This window comes from Protomyctophum bolini (genome assembly GCF_963924005.1).
Source record: "Protomyctophum bolini genome assembly, chromosome: 8".
Taxonomy (NCBI): Eukaryota; Metazoa; Chordata; class Actinopteri; order Myctophiformes; family Myctophidae; genus Protomyctophum; species Protomyctophum bolini.
In genome coordinates, this window is record NC_137869.1 from 46,505,674 (window position 1) to 46,529,414 (window position 23,741).

Here is a 23,741-nt window from a genome sequence, read left to right on the forward strand (position 1 = left end):
AGATGGCACAATTATTTTCTACTCAGCCTGTGGGCAGTTCAGAAACCCGTCCACCAGTGACATCTTCGATGGAGAATCCAAGCTAATAGAAACTGCAGGCTTTCTACTCTTGAAAAGTTGCAATGCGATAATGGAAGCCATCATTCTCACGCTATAGTACAAATCACCTTTAAAAAAATAATCTGCCTAACGATATAATCGTCACGGGGGCCCGCCATTTCATTTCACACTTATTTGTAACACTTTCTAAACGTGTCACAGTGTTTAGATTATAAACAGAAGAGCATGTTTAAATGCCATGATTGCAGGCTAGTTCCTGTCCGTCCGCCTAGAACTGTCACTGGGACGGCGGAAGGTTCCAGCGGCAGGCTGGCATCGCTGTTGCCAGCCAGGGTCTTCTTGCTGATGGTGGCGTTTCATATTGTGAACAAGTAGCCTAAGCAGAGTACAGTACTGTATGCATGCATACCCGTACCTGGCAGGTGAAAACAAGCACCCAGATTAGCATTTCAATGCCTGATCTGCATGTGTACAAGGGTCAGGAAACGCAGTCCACCCCCCGTCCCGGACAGTGAGGCCCCCCCCCATATATGGCCGAACTCATCCATCAATACTACCCCACCAGAGCTCTGAGGTCTGCGGACCAGTCATTGCTGACCGTGCCAACGTCACGCACCCTCAGAACAAGAGGTGACCGCGCTTTTGCGGTGGCAGCCCCTAAGCTCTGGAACAACCTCCCCCCCCCATATTAGAGCTGCTCAATCTATCAATATATTCAAATCCCTTCTCAAAACGCACCTTTTTTCCCTTGCTTTTAATGTGAACTGATTTTAACCTTTTTAGCCACTGCATATTATTTGAATTTGTTTATTGTTGTCTTTTGTTGTGAAGCACTTTGGTCAACTTCGGTTGTTTTATACGTGCTATATAAATAAAGTTCTGATTGATTGATTGAAAAAAGAGGTGTTAAGGTGCCAGACTTGGATGGTTAGAGCGGCGCGATTACATTATTGTTGTAGTCCATTGCGCCTCTAGTGGCTCCAGTGAAGTTCGCCCATCTTCATAAATAGACCATCTTTGGGGGAGGGCTGTCTTATTGACAGTCCAGGAAGTCAGTGAGCATAGAACCTTATGAATAGAACAAAACGCACGCACGCGCACACACACACACACACACACACACACACACACACACACACAGAGAAGGGGCAGGGCATCCTGAGATTCCTGACCAATGACTGTTCAGAATCTCTCTCTCTCTCTCTCAAAGTCTGTTATAAACTGTTATACATGTAAATAGAAATACACAGAAAATTGTCATATATTTTCGTTTACATTCTTAACTGATTCCTAAAAATCACACCCATGTTAACTTATCCAAAAATCACACCCACGTGAAGTGAGGGGCGCTTTACCAACCCTTATCATCTTACACCATCGTTATATTATGACAACTGCTTAATTGTGGTCGCTTATTGGCCGAGGCTTTCCTCTGACAAGCATAATTTATGCCGATTTGCTCAGTGACAGACAACACAAGCATTAAACTCTGTCCATTGTCAATGGCATTTTTAATGTTTGTCCAGACAAGACATACATTAAACCTGTGTGGCTTTCCTCTGACATGTATATGCCAATTTGCTCAACACAAACATTAAACTCTGTTCATTGTTAAAGGCATTTAATGTTGGTGTTGGAGACAAAACATATATTTGTTTGTCCAGACAAGACATGATACATTAAACCTGTCATTGACATGTAATGTATGTCATTGTCAAGACATACATTGTTGAGGGGCTAGCGCCGCTCAACAATGACCACAACATGACGTAACGATATCATCCGCTCCAGACGGGTTCACACGGGAGGAACACCTGGTGACGCGAGGTTACACATAATAGGCTATCTATCTCCACAATCGCCCCGTCTCTCTCTCTTCCCCCCTCTCTTATCTCTGCATCCCCCGCAAACGATTATATCTCTGCTGTCGGGAAGAAACCACCTAACTCCAAAAATATAAAAATCTCAGGAAATGAAGTTCTAAACGTTATATTTTTAAAACAAAGAAATACTGCCTCATCAAAGTTGGTGTTGCGACTTAAGCATGAGAGGGGGAGAGGTGGTGGAGTTAGCTGCTTTAGCAGACAGTTTGTGGGTCCAATGGTGTTACAGAGGTTTTGTCCAAAGCGTTTTGAACTACTTTCCATGGAACTACATAATTCATACAGGAGAGAAGCCCTACCACTGTGGCCAGTGTGGTAAAGGGTTCAGCCAGAGCACTCATCTCAACAGTCACATGAGAACTCATACAGTGGTGAAGCCCTACCACTGTGATCAGTGTAGTCACAATGTCAACCTGAGTAGTGATCTGCAACATCACCAGAGAATTCATACAGGAGAGAAACATTACAACTGTGACGAGTGTGGTAAATGTTTTAGAATGAACAGTCATCTAACATCTCACCAGGTAATCCATACAGGAGAGAAGCCCTACAGCTGTGACCAATGTGGGAAAAACGCTTTGTCCATATTTCTTTACAGTCTATTGCACCCACCCACACATCCACATGCACACATTATTAGAGTAATAAAAGGATAGAGACCGAACCGGATTGTTAGCCCTTTTTTTTTGTCCGAAACGCATTTTAAAGACTGGTTGCAAAGGTTTTTTTATTTTTTATTAAATGTTTTATCCCACCATTTTGTAACCCAGTTTTCTTTTCACCCAGTGCCAATTATCTAATGTAATCCTGGCTGCTACACTCCCTCTGCCAACCTGGGGGGGCAGCGGACTGACCTCATGCCTCCTTCTATGCATGAGGAGTCCAAGCTGCTTCTTTTCACCTGACAGAGGGGAATTTCCCCAGCCGGACGTAGCGCGTGGAAGGGACACGTTATTCTGACCAGTTCCTTTCCCCTCCATCAGGCGCCCCGGCTGGCCAGGGGGAGGTAGTTTTAGAGACCAGGATTACGGCATGTTTTTGTGAGGGTATCTACCCTAGGGACACGGGGAGAGGAGAACCTGCAAACTCCACACAGAAAGGCCCTATCGCCAACCCTCGCCTCGGGTATGGGCACTGATGACACGGAGGAGGGAACAAGCCGCCAGTGCCCACAGTGTCCGCAGTGGGAATCGAACCCAGGACCTTCTAGCTGTGAGGCGACAGCACTACCAACTGTGCCACCGTGCCCCCAGTGCAAAGGTTTTTTTGGTGGAATTTTATTTTGAAGTTTCAGCCTAAAACAGAAGGCTGTTTGCTTATGAACCTATCAAAGCATCCCTTCAGGCTATGGGTCATATAGCTCCGTAACGCTGAAGTTGTTTGTTCACAAAACATTACAAGTCAGATTACAGAGCATGCAGCTATTACTACGTGGCTTATTTCTAACCTATAATGTTTTCAGATACATTATTGTAGCGTGCTGATTAAGAGATTAAAAGCTGAGCAGTTAAGTAGTCAACATCAGCTGTGTTTGGAGGAATACACAACGCTGTTAATCAAAAGGGTGAATTAAATCAACATTCAATTTGTATTCATGCAGGACTCGACACGTCATCACGTGGAAGTACTTATAATTAGATTTGTATGGACTTTTGATTTAGAAATACACAATTGAAAATGTCCCATTGTTTTGGCATCCATTGTTAGCTATGCCCATGATGACCTCTGCTATGGTCTAAAAGTGTGCCATTTTTTAATTTCACTATGTCTTTAATACTTTTCATTGGTTCAATGTTTGTTTAACCAACGCACAGGCGTAAAGGGTTAGAAAAGCAGCTAGCGGTAGAGATAGAGTTAATGTGTTTATATTGTTATAAGACCAACTAATCTGCCATATCAAAACCTTTCCATATAGATAATACATTAATTTAGATCCATATCTCATGTCAACATCAGCAACATTGTTTTAGCCATAATAAAGTATAATATAATCACTTTTTGTTTTACTTACCCATGTTGTACTAAGACACATTTTATCAATTGAATTAAACATTGCCAACATAACATGTTTTGTGTAGGCCTATTTTGTGTATCTTGTGATTTGTTCCCTGTGTATGAAATGTGCTATATATAATCAAAATCGAAATATATCCTACTGCTATTTAATTCACTCAAAGATGTATTTTCTTGAACAAAATATGGCTTATATAGCCTATATTCTTGTAATGTTCTATTCAAATTAAATGTCTTAACTATGTCGGCAACCCGGGATCAGTATGGGTTAGCGCCCCAGCCTGCATCCTCCGTGAGGAGGAAGCCCAAAAACCTTCGATGAGGCCTTTAGGAGGGCCATTCAGTATTTTAGCCGTGACGTGAGCGCCCCCTCTAGAGATACTTCGGGGTCCTACTTTTGTGTCGCTTTTGTGTCCCCATAGAGTTATACTGTGACGCTCCGTCTGACTAAATCTGACATTTTATTTCATTGTGTCAACTAAATCCTCATTAATTGCAAACTAGATTCAACATACTCAAGCCTGCACACATTCTAAATATGCCCCCGAAATATTGTACTGAGCAAATGGACTGTTACCACCTTCAATAATATTTTCTTTGTCATGGACAAACGGTTAGATATCTAAATATCTAACCACTGTCAGCCAATTGTCTGATATGCGTGCCTTTACTGTGATGCTTGATTTATGTGCACTACAGTTTAAAATGATTGTAACAGCCAGTGACGTAGCTCGAGCCCCCATGAAGAATTAGACATGAATATATCATTACTCTATGGAATATATTCGCCTCGGTCCGTCCCGTCTGTACCGCGCCAGGTCGCGCCGTGACCGCTGGCCCAATTATCGTCTTTGCATTGACTTTGTATGTAATCGCGCCGCTCTAACCATCCAAGTCTGAACGCAGCTTAACACCTCTTTTGTCCTGGCCCGGGGGCAGGGGGGTGGTATGGGGTCTACCGCGTTGCCTGTCCTATTGTACACATGTATGCAGATCAGGCATTCAAATGCTAATCTTGTGTCTTGTTTTCACCTGCCAGGTAGGGTATGCATATTGCATAGTACTGTAGTCTGTACTCTGCTATAGGCTACTTGTTCACAATGTAGCACTAGCCAGATGACTCAGTGCAATCATGGCAGTTAAACATGCTCTTCTGTTAATAATCTAAACACTGACACCTTTAAAAATACAAATAAGTGTTTAGAACCTAAACTTATTGTGGAAGGGGCTGTATAAGCGGGGGGAGAGGGCGGGCCCCCATGACGATTATAAAAACATTTCGTCTCTGGTAACAGCCAAATTCAGTGAATTATGTCTGGTGAATTTGTGTGACCATGGGGTGGCGCTGTTGGCTTTATAAGTGGCAGGTTCACTGGCATCTGTAGGGAAACTTGACCCAGAAGGGCAATGGTTTTTGACAGCAGGTAAGTTAGTCACTGTTCAAACACTGTGGAGCGAAATGTGTGTCTGTAATATTCGTCTGTTCTAATTATGGTTTATTTGAAATCACGCAGATGCTGTACACGGTGAAGTAATAAATCTGTCTAAAGCATGAAGATCTGCCATATATATCGATTGGTATTATTGGAACACTGACACACAGCGCTCAGCCAGGTCCAACAACGGGATCAACCCCCTCAGTTGCTCTGTATGAGACGGATGCTTTAGGTTGTTTACCCCCTATAGCCATATACAAATATATAAATAACCTAACCTACAATGGTTGGTCAAATATTAGCTTTCCCTAACCTGTGTATATAGTGTATATACATGGCTTCTGGTAAAATTGACCTATATATATTTAGGTGGGACATTTTTGATTTTGAGAAAATGTCCACCATGAGCTGTCATGTGGTGACGCCTGCTCTTGCCGCACTGGAAGGGCCCGTCGCTTTTTATTTTACACCTGCTTAGCAGAGAGTGACGTGTTGTAGAGGAGGTCTGCACGTGTGCACACGTGTGCGCATGTCAGACCAGTTTATACGAAGAGCCGTCAGCCGTTTTCTTTTGTCCATTGTCCAATTTTGTAAAGGCCATGCACTCCAGTGAACAGCATTTATATCCACATTTTTTATATTATTATTTATTTATTTTTGACACAGAAACATAATGCAAGTTGTAGAGCTGAGCATGGTTTAAATGCCTAATTCATAGATTTCATGTGCAAATTAATGGTTTTTCAATGGGTTCAGTTTACTCTAGAGTGTACTCTTATTTTGAAGAGTTCGTCTACCGGAAGTGTTATATCTTGTAGCTAATATCTGGCAACAGAACACTGCCAGATAGAGCAGACAACAGATAGGGGGCAGGGACTCTAAGGAAGGGGCGGATGGGTTCATTGCGTCAGATTCAGTGTTGCCATGTCCGCTTATTATAAGCTACTTTGGGCTTGTTTTTCGCATATTTGGGTTTATTTCCTAATGTTGTTTAAACCACTAAAACCAGTGATTCTCACACATTTCCATGTCAAGGACCTCCAGATTAATGTATAATTTCTCCAGCTGAGAACTCTACATATTTTGTGCCAGGAAGGAACCCCCATAGCCTACACGATTGTTGTTAAACATTTTCAAAGAATATTCCACATTTTGTCACATTTTCTTTTCCATGATTGTTTTGTTTTTTCCAAAACAAAAAATATATAAGAAAAAAAAAAAGAATCTCACAACAAGACAAATTGCGACACGTTGTGAACTTGTATATCAGCTATTTTCAAATAGCCTAGTCAGGCTTCTTTTGGGCTTGTTTTCATGGACCCTGCTGTTGCTTTTCTCTCACACAATCTGGCAACACTGGTCAGATGACTGACGGCTGACGCTACTTTCAAGATGGCGGAGGAAGTTGAGAAGATGGTAGCCTAGGCTAATAATAGGAGCCTTTTCCGAAATATGTAATTTTAATTGTCTCGTGTTACCTAAGTAAACAATCGACTGTCCAACCAGGGACAGTAGATTGCTTAGATCATCTAAGCATCTACGTTAGATGCTGAACCAGCACTTAGATGATGCTATGTAACCATGGCTGCTAGCCGCAATTTGCAACTCTAGATGTGTGTGCACCCCTCAAAATAACACCAATCATTACCAGTGGAACTTCAAACGAGGCTAAATGAGGAGAATGGCTGAAGAACCCACCACACCGTCTAAGAAAAAAAACAACGTGTGCCGACTCTGTGGAAATAACTTTGACAGTTCGAAGAACAGACACCATTTAATAATCAAGGACGTCAAACAAGATTATGCAGTTGTTTTAGAGGAGCTCACGGCAACTGAAGTGACTGGCGCTGATGATGTAAAGGCAGTTTGCGGCCAATGTCGCACTAAATTAAATGCGTATCGACGATGTCAACAACAACAGATAAAACTTGCGGATGAGATTAAAGAGTTGTCTCTCCGTAATCAAGCTTCAAGGGTGAAACGATGCGCAGAGTCCACACCAGAACGAAGAGAGGAAAAGAAAACTCGCGAAGAAAAGCCTAGTAGCCCAAGCCCTGCTCGGCGAAATCTATTTGTGAGTAGCCTGCTATTTATCATTTCTATCTAGCAGATGTACTATATTTTTAAATATTGCATAGCCTATGTATTATTTGTTGTTAGATTCAGGTTAATAACGAATTATTTTTTCTTTATTGAGGCATATCCTGTGATAAACGAAACGAGTTTGATGCCTGAAAGGCAAAGCCCCGTTGGTGACCAGAAGTCTTTTGTGCACACGTTTGAGTTTTATTATTAAATATGGCAAGAGTGAGGCCTAGAACGGCTCTTGTTGTTTCATACAGTATACAGTATTTCACATACATGAGCCATAGATCACATCCATGATTTATGGTAGAACTTCTGAATGTGCGGCATAAATGTGATAAATGCTCCGTTTGTACTCCAAGAACGTGGTGTGAAAAATTGTCCTCTAGTTTTATAGGCTATCCATGTGAAAGTTCTTGCACAAAACGCGTATTTAGTGAATTATCTCCACTTTTTCAAGAGATGCACACGGACATCTTTCTCTCCGGGGCGGTGTATCCGATCTGGATGAAATTAGGGATGTCAGGGGTTAACCGGTTAACCGGTTAGCCGACCGTTAAGAAATTTGCATAATAATAAATACGTGTTCTGATCTTAAATTCCTTTATTTTAGATCGTTTTTAGTAATAGTACAACATAAACATTACAGAGACTGTACTTGTCACTGTACAATACTTTAAAACAGTTGTCATGTTGCACACATGCCTAAAATTGTTCTTATTTGCACCGCCCAGCTTAATTGTCACACTCCAGGCTGCATGAACAGCGCTCTGGCTCGGTTTTCTGCCCCCTCAATATCCCAAAGTTCTCTGTTGTACTTCTGGCTAGTTGGCTACAAGGGTAGCTTTGCGGACTTGCGGTCAGTGGCGGAAAGTTCTTATAACGGCAGGGGGTTCATGCAGCCACGCCCCCTCCCCCCCCCCCCAGCGGTGGAAAAAAAACGAGTTTGTTTTTTCGGTTGGTACTTAATTTACAGTTTGTTAATGAACACAGTGTTTCAGTTCACAACGAAGAACACATTAAATTGTTTCAGCAACATTTCAACATGATCAATGATAAACAGTAAAGCAGTCGCTTTGTGGCGGTCGCTTATTGACGTACCATTTAAAGTACGAGGAAAGTGTTTTCTTTTTCAGTGGGTTCAGTCGCGCCTTTGCCAAAATGCCAGGGGGTTCAGTCGCGCCTCTGAACCCACGGAGTTTCCGCCACTGCTTGCGGTAGTCGAAATGTAAGCGAGTGACAGCGAGACGAGATGAACACATGTCGACCGTATAAATGCAGAGACCTACTTGGCGTTATTAATTCCATTATTGGCCATTTGGCCTGGACGGAGAACGTTTACAGCCGCTGCCGCTTCCTCCTCCTATCCGTCTGCCCACACTGGGCACTGGCACGGCTTACGGCTATCAAGTTAGCCATGTGCTATCGATGTTTGAGGGATTTCTCGTCAGCGAAAAGTCAACAAACAGAACACGGTGACATGCTTGCTGATCTTCCTTAATAATAATAAAAAACTGGATTTATTTATGTTTTGGACTAGAACTGGCGGACCTCTGAACTGTAGACGCGCATATGCGTGCATCATGCAGATGCGATGCATTGTTTATTGATGATTAAGCCTACAACAATTTATTTATATTGTTAAATGTTGCTTTTTTGTTTGTCTTTTAAAAAAGGAGCATAAATAAATGTATACCATTCGTCTACCAACTTTAATTATGTAGCCTATACATGCATATTACATTTGGGGTAGCCTATTAAAAAAAAGAAAAAAATCAACCACTATCCGTTAATGACCCGGTTAATCCTGTCGGCTAACCGGTTGGGAAACTATCCGTTACTGACATCCCTAGATGAAATCAGATCAAAATGAAATGACATCATCCGTCGCCGTGGAAACGGCGTCTTCGGCGCAGATGTTCTAACGGCGACAGAACGCGTATAGCTGTCCTCGCAAATGCCACTTTTTTTCTGTCACAATGCCAACACATACCCTATCCGTTATCCGATCCGATTCTCGGGCACTCACATTGCGATGTGGACCTTAGCCGCAGATCAGTATAAGCCTGGGACCGAGGCTACTCAGGCTAGCCGTATGTTTTGTTGTTATTAAAACAGGAAGACAACCCCGTCTTCCTGTGACTGTCTATCTCCATAAACGTTTGTTTCTGACGGGGTTCGAACTTTGTCCTCCGTTTGTCGGCATAAAGTTCCCCAGTCATGGAGCGTATGCCTACTACAGTGAGCCATTCTAGCCATGACAATTTGTAATCGTAATCTCATTCATCACACCGATTTCCAAAACGGCTACATATTTGTTTTTAACATCACCATCTCACCATCATCACCTATATAAGTTCACCTTATGGTACAATATTCTGCCCATTTAAAGCGTCAAAATAAACGCATCAACGGATGACTGAATAAATAAATAAATAATTGTCAACATCTCACAGGATTCGAACTCCTCCCAATGTGAGCAGGAGCACACCAGTCTGAAGCATAGCCCAGTGTGCCATTATGTGCACTTCATCTCTGAACAGTAAATAACTCATAGAGTACAAATCCAGTTATCACAACTCAAAACAACAGAACAGAATAGATTAACTTGAGATGTCAACACCACTGAATGACTGAGGCCCCTGGCTTAGGGTGCATACATAGTTTAGACTAGTCATTGGTTAGACATGCGTTAAAGCGGGGATGACACGCCCCTCGGGAAGCTATTAAGGCTATTAACGCTAGCATCTAGATTGTGACGTACTTACGGGCCAGCTCAATTTGACCAATAAAATTGATCTTGTATCTGGTCTAAATGTCAGAGCGGCTCTGGGCTCTGCGAGTTAGCGTTCCTGGTGGCTATCAACTCATGCTAGTGGTTTTGAGGCCACCTTCAGCCTCATAGCTGGGTAAAAGTTTGGTGGAAAAATTACTTTTTTGCTACAAAAAACTCGCCAGAATGACACCGAGTTGACGTCCAAGTTTTAGGGAAAACTGTTGCATAATCGCAATTCCGCGCGACGGGCTCCATCGTACCTATCTTGTCTATCTGTCTCCCCCCGCTGACACGCCCTCAGCCGGCTAAATGCTGAACAGGGCTCACGGAGCCCTGGAGCTTCACGTAACGTTACCAGTACACTGCCTGTGACTACTCTAGCGGCCGGCCTAACCTGTGTCCGCCCCTCTCTCTCTCTCTCTCTCTCTCTCACACACACACACACACACACACACACACACACACACACACACACACACTCTCTCTCTCTCTCTCTCTCTCTCTCACACACACACACCGATATGGGGGGGCGGTCTCTCTCTCTCTCTCTCTCTCTCTCTCTCTCTCTCTCCGTGCACAACTTGGAGCTCTCCAAATAGCCACCAGAAGTATGATGAAACTTGACATAGCGTTATTTAGGCTATAATGATCAACTTGTATGGGTGATCATTTTATGTATATCAAATATTATACCCCTCCACACACACACACACACACACACACACACACTCTCTATCTCTCTCTCACACACACCGATATGGGGGGGGCGAGACCCCCCCCCCCCTCTCTCTCTCTCTCTCTCTCACACACACACACACACACACACACACCGACAGTCAGAGAACTGACTCACTAAACAACACTAAACAACGTTGGATTCGTACAGTGCAGAATGCAGATAAGTGTAGGCCTATAATGTTCTTATTATAATTGTGAGTTTGTTTTTTAACATGCACCGCGAGTCCACGGGAGCCGATCTACAAGCTCACAACGCGTTGCACTGCGAGTAGCCTAGAGAAGGCTGTCAAGTGAGCAGCGCAATCGCGCATGCTATAGAAATATCCTAATAAATAAATAAAAAGGTGTCGCTTGCAGGGGCAGTTTCCTTATGGGACTTGCCTCTAGAATGCATGCATAGGCATGCAAGTGCACTCGGCATTTATATATCATATATATAGACTAGTACGAAGTACAATTAAATGATCACAGGCATTCTAGGTCTAGGTCGGGACACATGAAATCCACGTAAATGCCTTTCCGCTAGCTTCACGTAAACGCGAGAAAACATCAACTTCTTTTTTTTCACCGCTGGGGGGGGGGGGAGGCGGGGCTGCGGATAGCCCCCATGAGGATCATCAGAACTATTCGGGTCTGACCCATACAATGTTTTTCACTCATGAATTCATTATGCATAAACAAACATTTCACATGAAGAAACAATGTTGTGTGTGTGTGTGTGTATGTACACACATGCCCAGTTCAATGCGGGGCAGAGAGGCACTGCGCAGCCTGCATGAACAGAATAGGCTCTGTGCCCCGGCGGTGAGAGGGGCTGCATCCCAGCTCTCTGTGCCCCGGCGGTGAGAGGGGACAAACGGTCGTGAGCGGGGCTGCATCCCAGCTCTCTGGAAGTCCGAGTGCGAAATTGCGATTATGCAACAGTTTACGCTAAAACTTCCACGTCAACTCAATGTCATTGTAAGGAATAAATAAAAGCAATAAAATAATTTTTTAATGATATTTTCACCTAGTATGACGCAAAAGGTTACCTCAAAACCACTAGCCTTTACTGCGCTAGCCACTCAGCTCGGCTAGATGCTAGGTCACGTCAGAGCCTGAGATATAGTCACGTGTCGTTTGAAACTGTTTTCATTCAGACCACGTGATGTACCTTATCAGCAATGTTAATCTCGGGCTTTGACACTCCCCCTTTAAGGTTAGGTTTAGGTGTGCTGCCCCGTGGGAGGTTAGGGTTAGGGTGAGGGTTTGAGATAGCTTGTAGTTGTAAGACAAATGACTGGTCTACTCTAACCAATGACTAGTCTAAACCAAAAACAGTCTAAACTAAGTACTGCACCCCCCTGGCTCCTCTGTCTACCTTTATTCCTTCTATCCCTATTTCTATTTGGTCTTTGGCATCGTTTTTGTTTTCAAAAAGCAAGTAGGCTACGATGTTTTTTTTTAATATTTTATTTGTTCTCACTTTCTGATTGATTGAAAAATTTATTTAACAGTTTGCAGAAACTCTGTCGTCGATCCTAAGCCATTCCAGCCTGTCAATGGGCAGGGGTGAGGTGGGTTCGGGGGGTGAGGCCAAGTAGGAGCCTGACCTGTTTTGGGAAGTCTGGAGCCTAGTTTGTGAAGGGATTCGAACCCCTCTCTTTGGCAGCATAGCATTTGCTAGTCCTGGAGCATAATCCAACACGCCATTCCTAGCAACAATATTGTGCAATCATATTCAAATGATAGAGTATAAAACCGTGCAGCCATGAAAAAAAATGGGACATGGACCTGTAGATTAAGGTGAGATCTCATTCACCACAGGCACATTTATTTCCAACAAGACTGTTTAATAGCCTATAGATTGGTTGCATATCTCCAACCATCATCATCATCATCGTCATTGTTATACAGGCTGCTCAGAAATAGTAAATAATAAATATGACACGATAGGTTAGATTTGTTTTCAAACATGAGACTAAATATGCATGTCAAAGTGTTTGAGAAGCCAATGTGGTACCATTTACAAATGATTGAATATTGACCAAATTATTGAAACTAATGTTAAATTTGTTCTTTGATTAATATTTGTAGACCTATTACAAGTCAAGCACAAAATCAGTGTCAATTCAGTGTCTGCATACTGCACATATCAAGCCACACGACAACTTTCAATCACCAACACAGGATTGTACTATATTCTTGCCTATTATTTATTATTATTATTCCTAAAGGAGTTTTAAAAAAACATTTGTCCATTTAACAGTCAATAGACATTGGCTGGGATGTACATTTATACACGGGCTCTTTTTTGACAAACATTTAAAGTCCATACACTTGGCTGGCCTATGGAAAGCCAGGCATTGGAGTGTCCATCAGAAAGTGAGAACAAATTAAATATAAAAAACATTGTAGCCTACATAATCTTGCTTTTTGAAAACAAAGAATATGCCAAAGACCAAATAGAAATAGGGATAGAGAAGGAAATGTAGACAGGAGAAGAGAGAGTGCCAGGGGCCTCAATCATTCAGTGAGTGGGGATTAGATGGAGGGGAGTCAAGAAAGGATTCCAGATCCAGATTGAATATCCAATTATTTCTAGGACATTATTTCTCTCAACCATTGGGTGGCTACCCAATGTTTGAGAGAAGTAATGTCCTAGAAATAATACTAGGGTGGTTTAGGTAGACTTCCACTAGAGAGGTAGATGGTAAAAGCCCCAAAAACCACAAAGTTTGGGAGTGAACCTTGCATAGTCTTCTGGAACTCCAAAGATGGCATCAGTGCTCAGTATGTGGGGAAATATTTGAGATTGTAAATATTTTGGACATTGTGTCAAAGTAATTATTCCAGAATGGACACGACTAAAACATGTGGGTTAAATTCCAGTGTGAAGAATAACGTTTCTCACAATCAGTCACATTAGGATATATTAACAGTTAAGCTTGAATCTAATGTAATCACACGGAAATAGTAGGTTTTAAGATGCAGTTGCAGCATCTGCAAAGGCATTAAGGCAACATGTTCACTTAGCCTACAGAGACTTAACAGTTCAGGACGGCACTAAATAAAATCTCTCTCAGATACTCTGAACAACATGGCACCCTCAATGGGAAACCCCCACACCATTTACACAAAGAGCGAAGAGGCATGGTAAATCAGCCAACACCTGTATGATTCAAAAGTCGTGTTTTAATTTTTCACATCCCATACACGGTACACAAGAGTACAATTCTTGCCATTTTTCTACAGTGTAAACATGTCAGATTGCTAATGATCACCTCAGGACAGTGATTACAGTCTGCTCAATGCTGATGGAGCATGTGACATCGATTGGCAGTGTAGAAATGCACCATCAATTGACTTTGGTAGGGTTGAACTTACACAAACTACTACACAATTAGGGATAAATGCATCAAATCAAGAGAGACAAATATTGCCTCAGTAAACTAGGAACACATGAGGTAAAGCAAAGACAGTCTACTCAAAACAATATAGCCTACTATCCAAATTAGAATTTGTACTTTGAAAACCACAGGATAATGTAAACGATGAACTCAGCATTTGTCTAAATAACATTGCATTTAAATTAAAATGTAACCTTTGCAGAAGTCTGCATGTCCAGACTAGGTCAAGAGCCACAAGACGGGTTATGTTTTTTGGGCCCTAAAAAAAAAAAAAGTGTAAAGTGAGGAGCACTATCATACATTTTCACGTCCTCACTTTTCTGTCATCACTTTATCCTCACATTCCATGCTCAGCCAATCAAATAATCGCTATGGGGTACACAAACACAAAATTGAGCATAAAATACACAAAGAATTATATAGTCCATTGACTTGGCTGCCACAGAATCAGAATCAGAAGCCTTTATTGCCATACATGTAAAACATAGGAATTACTACAGTTACAAATGCAGTTACCACAGCTGCCATGGACGGAACGGCGCTATATTGGATAGCACCCCTCAAACAAAAAAAAAAGGAATGGATATCTGCTCAACATGTGCATTGTGATTCCACTGGGTTATGTGCAGGCTGGGCACAACAAGTGACCCAGCCTGACCCAGTGACCCAGTGACAAGTGACCACTTGTGGTTGTAATTCCTACACACACCCAGTGGAACCACAATGCACATGTATCGCATTGAATCTGAAAGAAGATGGATATATTGTCATTGTTTTGGTTAAAGAAAGCATGTGCTCTCCATGTAAAGAAATGTGCTCTCCATGTAAAGAACTGTAATGGTTTCCTACCCAATTATCCATAGCCGCTGTCCCCGTGTGGACTTCCCCACAAAAACGACACAGATGTGTCAGATCATCTATTCAAAAAATATTTAAATTGCACATTCAGTTAATTGAAGTAAAATATTTGTTTGATGAAGATGAAATACATTTGATTTAACCCTACCAGAATTCTCCATGAGAATTATTCCCATGCTGCATCTGACTGTATCGATGTCCAGCAGGTCCTCCTCCACCCTGGTGCCCAACACCAACATCTCTGCAAGCTTAAATAATAATAAAGTTAGTGTTAGCCGTGTTCTTTAAGAATGCATGATTACATTGTTAGGATATATAATCTTACTTTGCACACAAACACCCCACATGCTGTGGGATCCCTTTGGCGGGGATGGGGGATGGTGTCACAGCGCCACCGCCGTGAAATGGTTCCCCCTCTCATCCGGCGCATATAAGCTCTGAAGAAGAAAAAGTTTGTTACTTGCATATCAGAAAACATTTAAGCAATATTACACTTCAGTGATACTTGCGGAACTCGACTCCGTCTCGTTCCTGACCGCATCACTGTCGTGGCAATAATCACGTTAACCCACACCCTCGAGTGTAATATTGCAATTCTACCACAGTTACCCTTAAAACTATTAAAATCGCTGAAAGATTTTTTTTTTTTTAATGACAGATGTAGTCACTACGACCACAACCTTCCCAAGAAACTAGCTAGCCTAGCCACCGAGTTTGCTAGCGCTCTGGGAGAACAGAACAGCTGAATTCTTTGTTTTGATTAGGTGGTGAACAGTGCTGGTTTAACCCACGGCTAGAAGGCTGTTTCAACCAATCAGATTGCTTCCTCGAAACGACCTGTGGTAGAATGAACATTACAATGAATCTTGATTTACTTGCCTTGTTGCGTTTGTAGCCTGTTGAAGCCCTTCTTCTTGGGCACCCATTGGGTCAATCATGACCACACGGTCCTCTTTGGGATACAGGACCTTCAGCAGATAGGATACTTTATGCAACTATATTTACAACTAAGCCTTTGAAGTTTTAATTTGAATTGATTAAAGGTCACTTACTAGCAAAGTATAGTGGCCATTTACACACACCACCCCCACAATGACCTCCCAGTCCAGGGCATCAATCTGCAAGTGATCATTTAATTTGTTAACATCGTGTGATTGTAAGCAACACTTTTAAAAGCAACAATTATCCTTACTTTTTTGACTCCCTTGGTGGAACTCTGCCACATTTTTGTGGTCTCCTCCACGGAAAGAACCTTCATTGGCCTGTTGGCCATTCGGGCCACCCACAGAAGATAGGCATTCACAATCTACAAAAAACAAACAATCACTTTAATATTACTTTCATATCAAAGAGAGCACTTTGCAAAACAAGACTTACTTCACTTTGTAATCTCTCCCCTGGGGCCAGGCTGTGGAGGTCCATGGTCAGGACTTTGAAGGTTGCATATTTGTCCTCCCTGTCCATATCGCTGTGAGAACTGGAAATATAGAACATTTCAGTCATTCAAAGTTGTACATTGGGCATCATTATTCTTGATGTTGCATTATTAAATGGGATTTACCATCCAAAGTTGAAGGAGGGGGGGGTCAGTGGAGGGGCCTGCAGATGGTGGGTGGTGGAGGGCAGGTAGGAGGCCCAGAGGGGCTGAATGAAGGCTGTGCAGGGCTCAGGTCAGGAAGAGGGCTGGAGGGACTGGGTGACAGTTGGGGAAGGTGAGGTCCAGGAGGAGGAGATAAAGGACAAAGTGGTGGAGGGGGGCGAGCCAGAGGAAAGGTTTGCTGGAATCCTCTCCTCTGGCTCTATGTAGCGTGAAAGCTGGTCCAAATTAGCAAATTGCTTCTCTCCGTTGTTCCCAACCAAGTACACCGCTTTCCCCTTTATCTCAGTGATGGTGTACTTTCCCACCCTTCCTCTGATCCTCCCTCATATTCTTTTTGAGGACCCCTATCCCCAACTGCCATGACGTCATCCCAGCCCTGCGTGAGCTTCCTCTTCCTGACCTTGTCCTGTTGCACTTGGGACATTGCCCTGCACAGCCTCATAAATGGCAGGTTGCTTTTTCAGCCCCTCCGAGACCTCCTCTCTCATCATGAGGCCCTCCACTTCTTCTGGACTCACCTTATAGTACAAAAACACCATGTGGGGTTATTACTTGCGCAAGCAGAGCGCGCAAGTAATCATTTCGCTTGGTCTCTTCGAAGTGAAGCCAAGTTTTCTTCAACCGTAAGTCTGTGCCTGGTTTGCTGGGACTAGTTACAAGTTACAACATTACGTCATATACACACCATGTACTCTGGTCCCGGTTCTCAACGATGACGTAATGTTGTAACTGGTCCCAGCAAACCAGGCACAGACTTACGGTTGAAAAAAACTTGGCTTCACTTTTTGGAACCAAGTAACCACAGTATACTGCTAATCAAATTACAACTACATACTCTGTATTTAGTTGTAATGTGATTTGTAATTTGTAAATCTGTGCCTGGTCTGCTGGGACCAGACTACACAGATGACCATATCTCTTACGTCATCACTGAGAGCTAGTCATACATATACACACCATGTACTCTGGTCCCAGTTCTCAACGATGACGTAATGTTGTAACTGGTCCCAGCAAACCAGGCACAGATTTATGGTTGAAAAAAACTTGGCTTCACTTTTTGGAACCAAGTAACCACAGTATACTGCTAATCAAATTACAACTACATACTCTATATGTAGTTGTAATGTGATTTGTAATTTGTAAATCTGTGCCTGGTCTGCTGGGACCAGACTACACAGATGACCATATCTCTTACGTCATCACTGAGAGCTAGTCATACATATACACACCGTGTACTCTGGTCCCAGCTCTCAACGATGACGTAATGTGGTATCTGGTGGGACCAGATTACACAGATGACCATTTCTCTTACGTCATCACTGAGAGCTAGTCATACATATACACACCATGTACTCTGGTCCCAGCTCTCAACGATGACGTAATGTGGTAACTGGTCCCAGCAAACCAGGCACAGACTTACGGTTGAAAAAAACTTGGCTGTCACTTTTTGGAACCAAGTAACCACAGTATACTGCTAATCAAATTACAACTACATACTCTGTATGTAGTTGTAATGAAAAAAGTAGAACACGTATGTATACATGTAAAAAATAAAGATCTATATATCATTCTTATGTACAGATCACCTAAAACAAACCTTTCGGAATTAAACACATTTCTCAAAAAAATGGTAAAGTATCTATCATCTCCGACTTCCACAATTATGATAATAGGAGATTTCAATGAAGACCATTATACTGAAAAAGATATAAATATAAAGACCTTCATGTCAAGATTAGTATTTTAGATCATGTATATTTCAACAAATTTGAAAGTATTATTACAGAAATTGAAGTTAGAGACACATATTACTCTGATCATGATTTAGTATTAATATCACTATAGTACAAAATGAAATACATTTAAAACAATTGACAATTTACAATAAGTAATAAAATAATTATACCGTATAATATATTTTAATTCAGTTTATATACTTCTTTTTCATCACATATCAATGATTCATTTTTCTGTAAAAAAGTAGTTAGGTAGCAAATAGTTACACGTAATGATTATACATTTCAAACGTTCCTTCACAGAGATACTGAGATGTGATAGTTTCCAGCGGTCGAAAGTACTTGCGCGCTCTGCTTGCGCACTAGTAGGCCATTTATGGCCTACTAGTGTGCAACAAGCAAGTATGCACTCGGCAGAGTGCAGTTCTAGTTGACAGTATGTTCAACATATTTTCATTTAAGTTCATAAAGTTAAGTATAACTAAATGCATTTGAAAAACAATAAGTAACTTTTCAGGATTCCAATTAAATAGCAAAACAATAATTCAGGATTTAAATTCAAATATAGCAAAGTAGCTGATCTATAAGCTTAAAGCTTGTGGAAATATAGTGGCCCGCAGAACACCATTTCACAATGCGTTGAGAGACTGTAGATTGTACATTTGTATAAAGGAGGTTAAACTGAGTTGGTGCAATTGAGCCACTTACATTATAGTCCTCCAGGACCTCAGATGGATATCTGGCCTCCCTGCCAAACATGAGGTAGTATGGGGAGTATTTCGTAGTCAATTGTTTTTTTGTCCTCAGGGCGAACATGGTGGCATTTAAATGTTTGTCCCACAGTGTGGGGTGCTGGTTGCACAGCGCTGTCAGAGACCTGAAAATATCCACATAACATAAGAGCAGACATTCAGACGCTTTTTAATATACACCAGTCATGTTGTAGAGGTGTATCTGACAAGTTGACAGTATGCAATGTACCTCTGGATAGTGCCGTTCATTTTTTCGACCAGCCCATTGGTTTGGGGGTGGTATGGGGCAGAAAAGCTCCGTTTGATGCCCAGAGCTTGGCACAGCCCATAATTCACCTTAAATTACATTTTCCATTAAGAATAAATGGGGATTCGTAACATTTGACACAATATTTAAATACATAACACTACAATTAACATTCCGATCAACGGTTTGAGTCCCTCCCCAACTATACACAGAAAAAAATGATAGTTTACCAATACAAATGTAAAGTAGCTATAAACATTTTGATGCCATTTTATTGGGAACATAGGGCTGAGGGAACATAGGGCTGAGGGAACATAGGTATGACCCCAATGTATCTATTGTTTGTGCTAAATTGCTTTAATGCTTTGAGTGTTGTACCTGGTTCTGGAACTCGGTCCCCTGGTCTGTCAAAAGACGATGGGGGGCCCCGAACTTGTAGACCCAGTCCAGGACGCAGTCTGTCACCACCTGATTGATTGAAAATTTGATTAAAACATTTTTTTTTAGAATGGGTGAAATTCACCAGGAAATGTAAAGACATACAGAAAGAAAGAAATAAAAAAAAAAATATTTGACCTCTGCCTTTTTGTTTGGCAGTGGGTATGCCTCTGACCACTTGGTAAAATAATCTACCATAACGCAGATGTAAGTGTTGCCACTGGTTGTGGTCTTTAGCTTCATTAGGTCCATACCGACCAGTTCAAATGGCTCCTTAACCTGAAAAATAAAGAAATTAGACATATGTTGGTAGCCCATCTCAGCAAATGTAGATGCATGCTATATTCAGTTGAACACTCACAGTGATTGGCTGATATTGGACCTTCTCCTTGAGGTTGCCTCTCTTGACCTGGCACTCGGGACACTCCTTGATCTTAAATCAAATGATATGAACATTAATGTATATCACAGGCCTTATTGGTCAAGCACAAACAGTAAGTGAAGGTGATCTACAAGCACATGAATTTAAATTGATGCTTCAATTTGACATTGTTTTCCTAAATTGGCCAGCACGTACAAAGAATATTAATTTGGATGAAACTTGACCCTTCCAACTTACCCATTTGCGGATGTCATTCTGCATTCCAGGCCAGTAATATCGGCGGATCACTGCGTCATGGGTCTTCTCCACACCGCAGTGACCACCGATATCACTGGCATGGAATTCCCTAAAGAGGGCAGAGGCCTCAGCAGCCGATGACACCACCTGCATAGGTAAATAGCATATAGAGATGAGATTGACAGATACTGAAAGGACCACTTCACCACTTTTCAACCCATCTTCATATGATTTATATATAGCCTAATTGCATTCATCCTCACTATATGAAGACAGGTTTAAAAGTGGTGAAGTGGTCCTTTAAGATTCCTCTTTTGATCAATTAAATATTGTTTGAGCACTAAAAGTAACCATGAAACACATTTACCTTTGCATAATGGTTCTCCTCATTCTTGCGGCGCTGGCAGAGGTAATGAAGAACTCCATCTAGTACAGATGAATGAGAAATGTAAAGCAGAGCTTTCCAAGATACTTTAAGACATTTGATCATCTACTCAGGCGTATGTCAACACCACAGTTTTAGAGTTGACCAATTCTGTATTTATATATTTGATATTCTAATCATTACATTTCTAATTTTATAAGACAAATATATTATGTAGAATTGATAGTGTAACAGAATACATACCCTTAAGCATATAGTGCTCAGCCGTCCTCTTGAAATTAAATTTCCCCTGCGGGGTTATGGCACTGGCAGAAGGGATGGTACCATGGAGTTTATACTCCATGATGTTGTTGTATCTTTCTGGGTCCATATCTACACTATATACTATATGCTCTTCTAGTCTATACTATGCTTTATACTATACTCTATACTATACTCTAGTGTTGTAGTCGAGACCACCTAAAGCGAGACCAAGACAAGACCAAGACCTAGGAGGGTCGAGACCAAGACCAAGACCAATACCGATACGAGCCTATGGGGCCGAGACCAAGACCAAGACCAAGACCTAGGAGGGTCGAGACCAAGACCAAGACCAATACCGATGCGAGCCTATGGGGCCGAGACCAAGACCAAGACCAAGACCTGGAGGGTCGAGACCGAGACCAAGACCAAGACCGCTGCTAGCCTAGGGGGCCGAGACCAAGACCAAGACCAAGACCTGGAGGGTCGAGACCAAGACCAAGACCGATGCGAGCCTAGGGGGCAGAGACCAAGACCAAGACCTATAGGGTCGAGACCGAGACCAAGACTGCCGCGAGGCGAGACCGAGTCAAGACCAAGACTATTTTTCCCTCTTATTTGATAGGTAGTATTATTAGGTACAGATAACAATCTTGATCTGAAACACTTCCCCCAAATTAAACCATGTGCATTGCGCATGCACTGAATTAACCTGTGAACTGTGACCTCACCTGTCACAGTGTCACACTGTCCGTCACTGTCAGTTTGACAGTTTCCGACCAAAACCTTTCAGATTAATGGCTATGGGCGTATGGCTCACCTTCAAATTAAAACAATAGTTTATTAGTTGGTTTTGGTTGCTGCTGTTTGAGCCTTTTAGTAAATAAATCGGTAGTGAACCAACAATGTCAATGAGGCATGCATGCACGTTATACAACAAAGGATTTGCACATGATCGTTTTTATTATAGCCTGTTAAGGTCCGGCTCGCAGACCATAACAAAGAAGGGAAACAAGCATGGGATAAATGTAAAAATGTAATTTATTAAATAGAATAATTAAGTTTAAAGTAGAACGAACAAATGTTTCCAACAAAAACTTGGCAGGGAAACTGAACTGCCACCACAAACTGAGAACTGAACAGTCAAACAAACAATATGCTCTGTGTGGCCATGCTCGGGTGTGGCCCAGGTGGAAGAGAAAGAACCACTGGCAAGGTGGCTCTTTTATAGTGATTGGAGGCACTGGCCAGCTGCCTCCAATCCTTGATTGCCACAACTCTCCAACCAGGTCCCATCACACTGAAAGACAGATTACTATTAGTAAAGCACACACAAACCCTGACATAGGCCCTGGGGCCGTCACACTCCCCCCCTTCAAGACAGGGTCCCAAAGGAACACTGGACAAAATTACTGCAGTTTACCGATTACTGAAAGTATACTTTTAAACATACCAATATAGTCATAGACCTACTTTCAAATAGCCCAGAACCCAACCTCCCTCTAGCCCCTGCTCACATCCACATTAAGCCGTAGCCCACACCCCTCTCAGCAACAGGTACCTTTGAAGCAATTTAAGACAGTGGTGAAAACACAGCAAAAAAATTAAATTATGAACAAGAACTAGTCATGGCTTTGGTCAAGGCAAATGTAAACTTTATCTAGACCTCCAATTTTGACTGTGAGTGTTACCAACACACACAGGCGTTTTCCTTCTCATTCCAAAGTAGTTAGTACGGCACTGAAACTTAGTTTGCACCGGTTGTGCTGGTTGATCGGGCCAAACACGTCCCCCGGCCAAATCATTTCCCAAAATCAGCGTAATGCCCTCAATAGGAAAAGCAGAAGACACCCCCATCCTAACTTCACGTTTACAGAACGCCGAGTGAAGCACAAATTTATGCACAGGCACATGGAACTTAAACATGCCCATGCCCAACACTGGAATACAGGAGCCTGTATCAGTCTTCTTGGAGAAAGGCAAAACAGACCCAAGTACAAATGAATGTGCAGAGCCTGTGTCCCGTAAAATGTTCACTGAAACCTTCTCCTTACTCCCTACCAGAGAGACCTGTCCTGTTGACAGAAATGGCACATATGACTCAAAACCAGATTTTTGCCTGAGAGGCGAGACTTTAGTCTTTAAGCCAACAGTAGCACTGGAGATTGGCACAGCTAATGCCGACGGCTTTACTTGGCCATCACTGTGCTTTTTCCTAGCCATGAGCAAGTCACAAGAATCTTTCCAATGGCCTTCCTTGTGGCAGTAGTGGCAAACATTATCATTGTTACGTGCAGCACGATGGCCCTGTTCTGTAAGATTTGCACCAGAACAGTTAGAGAAATACATCCCGCCAGCAGGATCAGTTCCTCTATCGCCCGTAACTGAATAAGAGTAGGAGTTTCCACCTCTATGAGTCAACATGAAATCATCTGCCAGTGCAGCAGCCTCTGATACAGTCTTTACCTTTTTCTCACTTATGTACA

General features: G+C 42.2%; 1 protein-coding gene across 2 annotated transcripts in view; it reads left to right on the forward strand.

Moving 5' to 3' along the window:
- The first annotated feature begins 6,798 nt into the window (after positions 1–6,798).
- The window catches only part of LOC308319331 (uncharacterized protein), a 95,121-nt gene continuing 78,178 nt past the window's right edge, over positions 6,799–23,741 (forward strand). For both annotated transcript variants that reach the window (XM_080769356.1, XM_080769355.1), the window contains exon 1: positions 6,799–7,466. In XM_080769356.1, coding sequence (XP_080625482.1) covers positions 7,065–7,466 — 402 coding nt within the window. In that variant the 5' untranslated portion in view covers positions 6,799–7,064. The remainder of the gene's footprint in view (positions 7,467–23,741) is intronic.